General features: G+C 35.8%; 2 protein-coding genes across 33 annotated transcripts in view; one reads left to right on the top strand and one right to left on the bottom strand.

The window, feature by feature from the left end:
- LNX1 (ligand of numb-protein X 1) overlaps window positions 1-4,745 on the top strand; it is a 113,876-nt gene extending 109,131 nt beyond the window's left edge. The window contains exons 10-11 of the mRNA XM_058547055.1: window positions 3,542-3,700; window positions 4,091-4,745. Of these exons, the coding sequence (XP_058403038.1) occupies window positions 3,542-3,700; window positions 4,091-4,226 (295 nt within the window). The 3' untranslated portion in view covers window positions 4,227-4,745. The remainder of the gene's footprint in view (window positions 1-3,541; window positions 3,701-4,090) is intronic.
- A 1,013-nt stretch (window positions 4,746-5,758) lies between these two features.
- Window positions 5,759-12,736, bottom strand: part of FIP1L1 (factor interacting with PAPOLA and CPSF1) — a 71,516-nt gene continuing 64,538 nt past the window's right edge. For all 32 annotated transcript variants that reach the window (XM_058547084.1, XM_058547086.1, XM_058547090.1 and 29 more), the window contains 2 exons: window positions 6,828-6,965; window positions 5,759-6,120 (listed from right to left, as the gene is read on the bottom strand). In XM_058547084.1, coding sequence (XP_058403067.1) covers window positions 5,897-6,120; window positions 6,828-6,965 — 362 coding nt within the window. In that variant the 3' untranslated portion in view covers window positions 5,759-5,896. The remainder of the gene's footprint in view (window positions 6,121-6,827; window positions 6,966-12,736) is intronic.

Raw genomic sequence — 12,736 nt, 5'->3', positions numbered from 1 at the left:
GCAGGCAACAATCAGTTTAGCTCATGAGTCTGGGAGGTTCAAGAGATCTGGGCTAGGCTTGATTGATCTTGACTGGCTCACTTGTGCATTTACAGTCCCCTCTGGGACCTTCAGGTGGCTCTGCTGATCTTGGCTGGCCATGCTCACATGTCTACCATTTGGCTAGCCATGGCAGATGTCCCACTGATGATCTTATGGCTGGGTCCAGGATCAGAGTAGGAGGGCACCACAAAGTTATGCAATAAGGTGCATGGATACTAGAGAAGGGTGATGACTACGGGCTATTAATGCAATTATTTTGCCACGCTAAGGAAGAATGAGGCAATATTAGATGTTTTGGACATGCTGAATTTGAGATACCAATGGGACATCCAAATTTGATAAACATGACTAGAGCAGAAATTCTCAAAGTTTTTATCAAGATCCCTATACACATTTACAGAGTATTGATGATCCCAAAAAGCTTATGTTTCTATATATCTAATGATATTTATTATAAATCTAAATTTTTAAATTTATTAATTTAAAATAATAAACCCATATGTTAACATAACATCTTTTATGAGAAAAAGCAGTATTTTAAAAAATTAGACGAGTGGCATTGTTGTATATTTTTTGCAAACCTCATTAATGTTTGGCTTAATAGAACTGGACTCTCATAACTACTTCTGCATTCAATCTGTGGCCAGATCACCCACTATGGATCATCTGGAAAATGCCACTGTATGCTCATAAGAAAATGAGAGTGAAAAGGCAAATAACATCTTACTATTATGATAAAAATGTTTTTTGACTTCCAGACTCCCTGAAAGGCACATCCTTTGAAAACCACACTTTTGATAGTGTAGGGGCTCAGTGAAATATTGAGATCCACTGAGAAGTGGGCTGAGAAAAGGGGAGCCCTTGAAGGAGACTGAGAAGGAACAGCTAGTGAAAGAACAGAAAAATATATAGCTTCTTGAGCAACCTAAGACTTCATCATAACTCTGGCTTCTTTTAATGGAGTTTAAATTATTATTTATTTCTTGTGTGTGTGTGAGGAAGATCAGCTCTGAGCTAACATCTGCCAATCCTCCTCTTTTTTTTTGCTGAGGAAGACTGGCCCTGGGCTAACACCTGTGCCCATCTTCCTCCACTTTATATGGGACGTTGCCACAGCATGGCTTGACAAGTGGTGCATCGGTGCGCTCCCGGGATCCGAACCAGCGAACCCCGGACCGCTGCAGCAGAGTGCATGCACTTAACCGCTTGCGCCACCGGGCCGGCCTCAAGTTTAAATTATTTTTGAGGTAACAATTTTCTCACTGGGAAAAATTACCAAACTCCTTGCTATTCTTTATACTATGCCAAATCTTCAATTAGGCCTAAATTTAGAGAATTGGTTTAGAATAGGTAAAAAAAAGCTCACATTTATATTTAGAGTTTAGTCACTTAATATCTCAAAGGTAAATCCTCAACATCATTGATCAACGACAGCTGCCACATTTCCCAATGGCAAGTGAAGTATCTCAAGACAAAAATGCCCCAATACTCGTCAGTCCCAACTAACCAAGATCTGACTTTGAAAGGGTTTAACATAATGAGTTCTTGCTGCTACAATGAAGTTAAAATACTCAACACAACTGAAGGAAAGGACTTAGTGAAATAAAATTACTAACACTGATATCCACTTGAATGTATGCTACAGAGGGCAGGGGTTCTGTCTGTTTCATTCACTGATATATCCCAAGTGCCTACAGCAATAACATAAACATCCATAAACATCTGCTGAAAGATGACCCAAGCAGATTTTCCCACTACTATCAAAACAAGAGTCTAAGAAAATTGTAACAATGTTACATTCAAAATTTTATATTGGAACATATAAGTTTTAGATAGTTATGTTTACAGCTTGTCCACATGAAATAAAATTATTCAGTAAGTCAATGTAAGGTCCGAAGTAATACTTAATGAAAAAACCCAACAGTCGAATGAGAAATACTTAGTTTCAAGTATTGCTCTATGTACCCATTTATGTTTTAAAGAATCAGGACTAGAAAATATGAAAACATATATTTGATCATGACCTTGGGTAAGACTCACCCAATTCACCTGCTTTCCTCCAAATACTGGGCACAGGTGAGAATGTAATGCTCTGGTGTTTGGGGAACAGCCAATTACCTGCTTTGTACACGAGCAGTCAGTGAACCAGTATGTAAATGTATCTAACACACCACAGCTCCAACGGGATGAATTTACTACTGACATCGTCTTACTGTGAAATACAGAAGATGAATATTTTACAAAATATGGTTATGCTGTTTCATTTAATGAAATTCATATTTTTCAGCTATCGTGTCAGTGAAACTGATTATTATAAATGATGTTTATGTATGACAACAGATACAAAACAAAATTGAGTAGAGTTGAATTTTAGCACTACATTTTAAAGTTATCCACCAAACAAACCCAAAGCTTGTTTTATTTCAAGTGGGAGTCAGCAACGTCATGAAAAACGTCGTTACATTGATTCGCAAGGTCGGTAACAAACGTTAATGACCACCCTCATCACTTAAACAAGACGTTTCACAGGAGACTTCTAATTGGTTTTTCAAAAAGCAGTTAATATTTTAAGGTACAGTTTATAAACAAAACAGTCATATCTTATTTTTTTTTTTACCAAGAAGAAAATGCTAATTTTATTTCAAACCAGTTCCTGGACTGGAGGATTTTAGGGTCAAATCCAGCTGCTGACAAACCACCTCTGTCAATTATCACACAGTTTGCACTTAGCCTGCACCTGTGTTAACACTGATACAACTGCCACTGGCTAGGAAAAGAAGCAGTTTCTTCAGAATCTAACTTTCTATTTTAGCTAAGGATTCTACTCATTTGCAGAGGACCTGTGGTTTCTCCCTCTCCCGTTCCATTTATGACTTACTATTCAGTTTACTGCCAGATTTTCCTCCTCCAGTAGAAATCATTCTTATAATGTTTAAATGTACCTCAATTTCCATTCACTTTATGCCTGCACATTTCTCTTTAACCTGATATTTTTCAAAAATAAAAACTTTGGAAAATACATCAATTAGGGTTAAGTTTAAATTTTTTTCACTGAGATTAATCATTCAAAGGATTTTTATTATTAAAAATTATATCCACAAGTAACTAAAAATATGACATCCATAACTATGCTTGAATTTGGCTCAGTAATAAGGATTTAGGCATATCCAACTTTTTAATATCAACTGAGGGATTAAATCTTCTTTAAGCCAAAAATGATTATCTTTCCAGTAGACATATAAACAGAACATAGTAGATGGTGTCATTTTTTTTAGGGTGTTTAGCTATGGAAAACAGAAGTTAAATTAGAAAAAGCCAGCTAACAGCACAAAGGTGACCAGGCTATGACACAACTTTGAGTGAGACCCATCCAGTGCTATTTAGCCTTAAAAAAAAAAAAAAAAAAAAGCCAATAAAGGGAATGGGAGATGAATCACAATAATTATTCACTAGGAGTTCAACTTAACTGTGCGTATACATTGATTACATTCTATTTCAGGTACCTGTATAACTGTAAAGATGTTATATTACGAAGAAACACAGCTGGAAGTCTGGGCTTCTGCATTGTAGGAGGTTACGAAGAATATAATGGGAACAAACCTTTTTTTATTAAATCCGTTGTTGAAGGAACACCAGCATACAATGATGGAAGAATCAGGTAATAATGACTACTTAACAAAACTTATATTCAAATATTTTGTTTCAGACATGGAAAAGCTAGGCCCCACTTGAAATAAGGCATGTATTTATTATACCTTTTTTATTGGTAAGAAATTAAAAACAGTCATGTAGCATTCAATTTCTAAGAAATCCAAAATGATTAGTTACTCCTGGTCCCATACTGCAACTTCCTATACATTCAGCATCCCTTCTGACATAAGCTGAATGGATAGAGTCTGCAGAATGTGGGGGGGAATACCTTAATTAGAAGTAATGTAATTAAAATTGAGAGATGTAGCAAAAATTAGGACCACAGTATAAATTTGCATTAACTTCAGTTATGGATCAGCATGTTAACAATATACATTTTTTTTTTTTTTTTTTTCAGATGTGGTGATATTCTTCTTGCTGTCAATGGTAGAAGTACATCAGGAATGATCCACGCTTGCTTGGCAAAGATGCTGAAAGAACTTAAAGGAAAAATTACTCTCACTATTGTTTCTTGGCCTGGCACTTTTTTGTAAAATCAATGATGGGTCAGAAAAAACAGGAGATCACAAATAACCTAAGTTGCAACAATATAGTTATCTTGTCAATTTTTATATTTAAAGGATACATTGTAAAAATGTAAACTTTAATGTCAGGAAAAGTATGATCTAATGAAAGCCAATTACACCTCATAAACTATAACTCTCAAAATACAAACACTAATAGTGTTTATTCAGTGTGGAGGATTTCTCATTATTTCATAACTTTAAGTTTATATTTTTTTATTCAATAAAAAGCTCTGAACTATTACCGAAATGGTTTGTATGCCCCCACTGAATTCAAATCATACAACTAAATTAAAAATTTGGTATCTGCTGAGGTCTGCAAAGGGTACATTATACAGCCAGAGGATTTTAAAAGTGCATTGCTGGAAAATGTTCCTTTCATCAAATGAGAAATAAATATTTTTCAAAAATTAATTACAGTTGTTGTCTTTTAGTATGTGATACTAAGTTTATTTCTATTATCACTAATTAAAAGAAGATCCCAATGGGGCCGGCCCTGTGGCTTAGCAGTTAAGTGCAGGCGCTCTGCTGCTGGTGGCCCAGGTTTGGATCCCAGGCGCGCACTGACGTGCCGCTTCTCTGGCCGTGCTGAGGCTGCGTCCCACATACAGCAACTAGAAGGATGTGCAACTATGACATACAACTATCTACTGGGGCTTTGGGGAGGAAAAAGGAGGAGGATTGGCAATAGATGTTAGCTCAGAGCCAGTCTTCCTCAGCAAAAAGAGGAGAATTAGCATGGATGTTCGCTCAGGGCTGATCTTCCTCACAAAAAAAAAAAAAGAAAGATCTCAGTAATTCATTCTTTCAAAACCATGTTGTTACGGTTGCTGACAAATACCTCCTAAGGGTTATCCCTAAAAATGCTCACAGAATTATAAACTTGTATTTTCTTAGATTTACTAGGAAGGAAATGACTATTTTAAATCTTTTGTCATTTATTTTTATTCACAATATAGCTAGTAACTGTACAAAAACACATGCTGCTCAACCATTGAGCCTTGGAAAAAGCATCAGGAAAGGCCAAACCAGCCTGATCCTGGCTCATCGATGGCCATGAGGCAATTCAAATTTGTGTCACAGTGACGAGTGTTTGTCCATGTGCCTGCTAGAAACTATACTTAGGGCAAGATATTTCACAGAGGCCACCCAAATGCCTTCTTTAGATTTTATTAACTTGGATATAAAACTTTCCCATTTAGTTTCACCATGAACCCAAATTTAGAACACTGAAAACCTATCAAAGTTGTAATATCAAAACTGTATACGAGTTCTTTAATATGCTAAGCCACAGTGCCACAGCAGTAATAAGACTAGTTTTAATCTCAAGACTCAGAGGTGCCTTCTGCAGTGCAACCTCTTAAGAGGCTGGTATTTGATTAATTCAAGAAAACTATGGCCAACGTGGAACTTTGACCTTTATCAGATACTGTATATGCACATAGCTAAACATAGCTCTTTAAATTCCCTGCTGAGTGATTCATTCACATTACTTTCTTGGATATAAAGTCATTGCTGTCTTTTTATTTTTTAAATATTACAAAACAAAGATTTTTAACTTAACATGAAAAATTCACTCTTTTATTTTGAAAAAAAAGTTAACTTTTCATACTAACATTACAAGATTAAAGGTAAATTTCTTAAACATTATCCAGAAAAATAACAAGATTTATAGCATCTATTTCTGGCACTAATACACACAGGCCATAACCATGCCTATTCTGCAGGTGTAGCTTCGGTGCTCTCCTGTTCGGGGGCAGGCTCACTGCCAGCTTCTTTTCCCTCTTTGCTTCTTTTAGATTTTTTGTGCTTGTGTCTCCTGTGACTGTCTCCCTCTTCACTTTCATGGCGACGCCGACTGTTACTGAAGAAAAAGAAAGGTGTGTTCTTAAAAATGTTGAAGTACACAAGTAGTGACAAAAACAACCCACTCTAGGTAAATTCTCGCTATAACACAGGGTTTTGAATAATGTAATCCATTCTTTTTCCCAAATACATTTTGGCGAGTCATCAGTTTTTATGTGACTTTTATAGGCTCACCTTCACTGATATTATCCTAGATTCCTAGGGCCCATATACTTTATTCTGAAAGAGTAATTACAAGTTATAAACTAAATCACTAAATCAGAACAAAAAATCCTTTCTAAGGTTGATTTTAGGCAAACAATAGGCATATTAAAATTTAATACTAATTTTTTTTTTTGAGACTACAAGGCCCTGAATTTTCTTTGATTAAACTCAACATTGCTTTGTTTAATATTTACTATTAAAGACTGGTTCATATGCTAAATTCCCCATCTCCCAACAAGATAATGTAATAAGTCTAATTCTCTCATATTATTTTTTTATTCCATGTTAATTTTCATTTATGAGTATTAAATGTAGTTTTGTTAGATTTAAAAACCTTTGTTGACGCCGATAAGGAACCACTTCAACAGATTACCCTTAATCTTCCGATTAGGAACACACATGCTCTACTGGTTATTTGGAAATGTTTGCTTTTACTTCCTGAAGTCAAATCAATGTCTCTCTTAGTTTCAAAGTGATTCACTGTTTTATCAAAGAGCAAACCTTCGAGATGACTTGTGCCTGGTTTCCTCTTTCTCTCTGTGTCGTCTTTCTCTGTGTCGTTCTTCTTTCTCTCGACTTGCTCTGTGACGCTCATAGCCTCTTTCTGCATATTCCCTATATCTGTATCGTTCTTCATCACTGAAATGGGAATAGAAATAACTTCTTGTGACAACTAGACTGTTAATTCTGAATGACTTCAAACTGTAAAACAAGATGTGATCTGAGTCCAAACCAGAAACCCCCATGTTAGCATCTTATACAAAATAAATACAAAATAAATATTTGTTGAATTGAAAGGAAAATAATGCTGTTCCCAAATTAGTACTGGATCTAATACAAGAATACAAAACATATGATTACACAGCACGTTAAAGGACCAATTTTGTTTTGTGCTTTCAGTTGTTATAGGGTAGAAATTTTATATAACAATGCTCTTTTTCTTCAAAAATTGGGAGCTATAACTGATTTAAATTTTAATCAGCAGCTTCATTTTCTTTTACTCCTTTTAGAACTAAAAGCATGTTTGTATAGCTCAGATTTCCAACCAAAATTCTTATATTATTGGTAAAATCTTGGTCACACAGTTAAGATTCTAAAAATATATTAAAAATATTGGTTCACAATGGCTATACTGTGGAAAGTAGATGAAGGTTCTCAAGTTTTTCAATTACATAAAGAGTACATTCATCTAATGAAGAGGTATAAACATGAAAAGAGGGACATCAAAGCAACTTCTACAATATTCACACAAAATGCAGGCAGAATATTGCCTGTGGATATACTTGCATTCCAATTACTTAATATTATCTGTGTGTGTGGGGGGGGGGCTGGGGGTGAAGGGTGAGAGGGTGGGGAGGGGATTCACAAGGCTAATAAGTTCAAATGCATAAACTTAAGCTGCACTTCCATTTTCTGATTTTGGATAGAACAGACTGGTGAAACTGGGACTGACGGCTACAGTTCAAGGGCAGTCTTGCTTTACCTCCGTAGACCTGTCCTCTTTTCACAGCCCTTAACTGACATTCTTCTCTCCATCTTTCTCTTAATCCTTCAAGTCTATTTTTTTTCTTTTTTGTTCAGCATAGAAGTCAATACTTTCTACAACCTATTATCAGTAAACTCTCTCACTTAGGATCAATAAAAATACATTTTAGAGCACTGTGTGCTGAAGAGCTTTGGTTTCTAGAAATGTTTACTATGAATTATTCAATTAGTAATTTGTATGAAGCATCAAGATGTTAAGGAATCTGAGTGAGAATAACAGAAGATAGAAGCAGGTGAAAGTATAAGCCATATAAAAGAACAAATCAACCTAACTGTGGTCTCCTAGCAAAAGTAATAATTCAGTACTGCTATGCCTAATGCCAAGTCTCACTGTTGATCAAGTTATTACTGCCTGTGATACATTTTTAAAATGTTTTAATAAAAAAATGTATTAATATATACATATGTATACACACATAACATATATATGTGTATGTCTACCCATATGTGTGTATACACGTATACACACACAATTTTTTTTCTAACCATAAATATGTGCTCTGTAATTGGAAAGTGGAAGCATGTCAGTTGGAACGGCATGTGCCGTGACAAGCAGTATAGAGTAGTGGGAAGAGTACAGGCAGAGCAGGCCCAGAATCACATCCTGATTCTGCTACTTACTAAACGTGTGACCCAAAGTAAGTTACTTAACCTCTCTAAACCTCAGTTTTCTCATTTGTAAAATTGGCAACAATCTTTTTCAGGGTTGTTGTAGAATTGGCAATGACATTTATAAAGTGCTTGGTACAAGAGTAGGCCCTCAATAAATGGCAGCTAACATGCAGGCTCACCATCTTCATTAAATTTAATGCTAAATTTTTCAGAAGCAGAACCGTTTTTGTAAAGACGACTGACTCTGTAATAATTAATGTTTCTAAAGTAGAATAAACTAGCACCAACCATGACAAATGAATATCCTCATTAATTATCCTTTTAAAAAACGAGGTTCTCTGTAAGGATTCCAACTGAATTTACAAAAAAATAACTAAGGTCAACTATATATCATAATTTGTCATTTGTAACTCTCTCTTTTCCCTCTTACCCTAACACCAACTCATATCAGCCATATGATGGGAACCCTACAACAGACAGTGGAAGACTATGATGTCATAGACAAAATATAAAGACTCCTTCTTCCATCTCCTTTACTGATAAGCAGCTGTAGCAGAAATGTTTCTCTGGGCCTGGAAATCATTAGAGCTCATTTCAAACACCCCAGAATGACCAGCCCTTCTTTCTGGCCCATAATTAAGAGGCCTAAAAATCAAATGTTGAAACTGGTCTGTAATTTTCAAAACAATGACTCTGTAATTTGTAACACAACACGTACTACATGCCATATTGCTAAAATGTCAGTCTTCAGAAAAAAACGGCCTTTACTTATACTTTACTTTGATTTTCCAGAGAATATTTTATTCTTAGGATAATTCAGAACAATTCAGAATTCCCCCACCCTTTGCCTTGCTGGCCTTGAACTTTTAGTCAGATTTAGGTAAACATTGACTCCTGATGCCCTACAGCTTAGCAACCTGAAAATGAATCATGGTTTAACCATTTACTTTTAAGCATTACTTTTTAGCCATTAAAATTAAGTGGAATTTGTGCATGTGTGTCTTTGAAATTGATGAGTCAGAGAATTTAGCCTCAAGTATTCTATAAATGTTGTATTATTTATGCAAAGAAAATTTATGAGCTCTAGCAAAGCAATTCCTTTTAGTCTTCTTTCCTACCAAGTTTTGCATTGAGCTCCTTAACTTGTGAACACGTACATTCTAGAAATAGCAGTACTATCTCAAATATATTCATTTTAACTACATTAGCAACAATTCAACTTTCTGGAAAGTAATGCCTGTGAACTTAACAGAATCATGCACTTATGTGGCTAAAGTTAACAGCACACAAACAAAAATACATTCACGCATACACACAAACACGTATGTATGTATCATACCTTTACTTATTTAGTCAATAAAATGTTAACAGGTGCCTACAATGTATAAGTTATATTAATAGGAGCTATAGGAAGGAAAAAGATTAATAAATTGTATTCAGTTTCTCCTTGCACTTTTTTTTAGGTAAAGTTTTAAACTACTAACCAGTCCTAGTTACCTTGGCAATATTATATGGTTAAATCTGTAAGGATAGCATATGAATAATTCTGTATCCTCAGCACACAGCTCTGTACACAACACGTACTCAGAAAATGTCAATTACATGAATGAAAGAATGAATTTGGTCCCCGCCTCGCCAAAAAGGAGAAAAAAAAAATCAAGTACATAGAGTAATACGGAAAATGAAAAGTAACAGGATTTCTCAACTACTTACCTTCAACACCAGACAGGATTTTAAGTAACATCTCAACCACATTCCAGTAGACAGTATGGCTGCACTACTGTCTTAATCTCTCTATGCTTGCTTTTCCTCATCTGACAAGTCAAAATTTCGACTAGATAATTTCTAAGGACCTTTTTGAATTAAGAAGTCTATGATTATATGACTACATTTAACAAAACAAATGCTGCCTGAATCAAGCATATGCTCACATCCTTGATTTGATATATTGCTTCATCTCATCCAGCAAAATCAGAAAACTGTCTATGGACCTTAGATTTATTTATCTCACCCATAAAACAGCTAGCATGGAAAAAAGTTATCTTTAACTTATTTCATACCACATTGCGATGGTACCTAGACTGATATGTTAATAAGACGTCCATATTAATGCCTTGATAGTGATAAAGCTTGATTTTTACTAATTTCAAAACCTGTCTTGTTAACAGTTTCACCAACAGTTTTCAAAACTGTTTTTTCTCTATTGTATTCACCTTCCTCCCCTGAAATGTGTAAGTCATTTTATTCACTGACACACTGATTGTGTGCCAGGCATTACTGTACAAAGTGCTGAAGATACAGAAATGAAAAATGGTGGTCAATGTCCTGAAAGAGGATACTAAGAAAGATATGCTTTAAAGAAAATAACTAAAGTGCTTAGGGAATATGTGAAGGAAATAATTAATTCTTTCTTTCAGGTTCAGAGGCGCTCACAGAAGACAGATGTGAGCTGGACCTTTAAGAATGAATAAAAGTTGGTGAGGTAGAGAGGAGAACAACATGAACAAGGAAGTACGAAACTATGAGGGATTCCCAGAAGAGCAACCATTCAGTGTAGCTAGAACATGTGGTATATTGGCTTGGGAGAGAACTGAGGCTAAAATTCAGAAAGATGCACTGACTTGTGTCTTGTGCATCATAAGAAGAATTCTGAATTTATTCTTTAGGCCAAGAGTACATGCCAGTACCACATCAGTGTATGAATTCTTTCCAGTGGCACAGAAAGTTTTAGAGAATCAATTTCCAGATCTCCAACTTTCATATTTATTCTTTCCTAAATCTGAACTGCCTAATGATACACCTGGCAGGGAAAACATCATGCCACTTCTCCAGCTAAGCTCTTCTCTCATAATCACCCTCCTGGCCCTTTACAAAAAAAAAGGCTTTCCTTTCACCAATTTTACTATGGTACATTGGCTCAGGGTATAAAAACCATCATGGCATCAAAAAAATCTAATGTAAAATATTAGTGTCGGTGAGACCTATTTTATTCAAGGAACCAAAAAGCTTCCACAGGGCCTTAGGTCTTCCTGTATTATACATCTTTCTGTTAAGAACAAAGTATAGAGTAAGAAATGGAGTATGCTGGCCAGTGTCCAGGGATGTTCTAACTTCAGATATATTGTAGACTAGTGTGACGGGAGTCATAACAATTTTCCCTGAACAATTTAAAGCAAAAACAAAAAATCTTTCTGAAGAAAAGCAAAACAAAGTGTTGGGAGGCAGCACTTTATTTTGAGCTCTGTGACTATTTTGTTTATCTTAGATAGAGAATATGGATTAACTCATTTAACTGAAAAGAAAAATGAGGTCAGACTTTTAAAACTAAAGACTTTAATTACTAAATGTACTGGGTTGACGGGCCGGCCCTGTGGCATAGCGGTTAAGTGCACACGCTCTGCTGCTGGTGGCCCAGGTTCAGATCCCAGGCACGCACCAACGCACCACTTGTCAGGCCATGCTGTGGCGGCATCCCACATAAAGTGGAGGAAGATGGGCACAGACGTTAGCCCAGGGCCAGTCTTCCTCAGCAAAAAAAAAAAAGAGGAGGATTGGCATGGATGTCAGCTCAGGGCTGATCTTCCTCACAAAAAAAATAAATAAATAAAAAATAAATGTACTGGGTTGAACTGTGTCCCCCCAAAAGATATGTTCAAGTCCTAACCCTTGTAGCTGTGAATGTAACCTTATTTGGAAACTGGGTCTTTGCAGATATAGAGTCAAGATGAGGTCATAGTGGATTTGGTTGCGCCCTAATCCAATGACTGATATCCTTATAAGAGGGGAATGTGGACACAGACACCGAGAGGAGAATGTCATGTGAAGACAGAGACACAGACTGGAGTGATGCATCTAAAAACCAAGGAACACCAAGAATCGCTAACAACCACCAGAAGCTATGAGAAAGGCATGGAACAGATTCTCCCTCAGAGTCAAAAAAAAAAAAAAAAAACTAACCCTGCTGACACCTTGATATCAGACTTCTAGCCTCCAGAACTGTGACAGTAAGTTTCTGTTGTTCTAGGCTACCAGTTTGTGGTACTTGGTTATGGCAGCCCTAGGAAACGATTACACTGAGTAACAAATACACTTATAAAAGTCAGGTGGTTTCCAATTCTCCGCTTTCAGGAAAATTGAGTCATAAGCTGACAGATCCTTAAAAATAACTTTTCATGATAGGTTAACTATATAATTTTGGCTTATCATTAAATCTAAACATGCTCAAATAACTGAGTGACAGAGCCACACAAAAT

Source organism: Diceros bicornis, chromosome 8, assembly GCF_020826845.1.
Source record: "Diceros bicornis minor isolate mBicDic1 chromosome 8, mDicBic1.mat.cur, whole genome shotgun sequence".
NCBI lineage: Eukaryota > Metazoa > Chordata > Mammalia > Perissodactyla > Rhinocerotidae > Diceros > Diceros bicornis.
The sequence above is the reverse complement of the archived record's forward strand: the minus strand, read 5'-3'. Positions and strand labels throughout refer to the sequence as shown.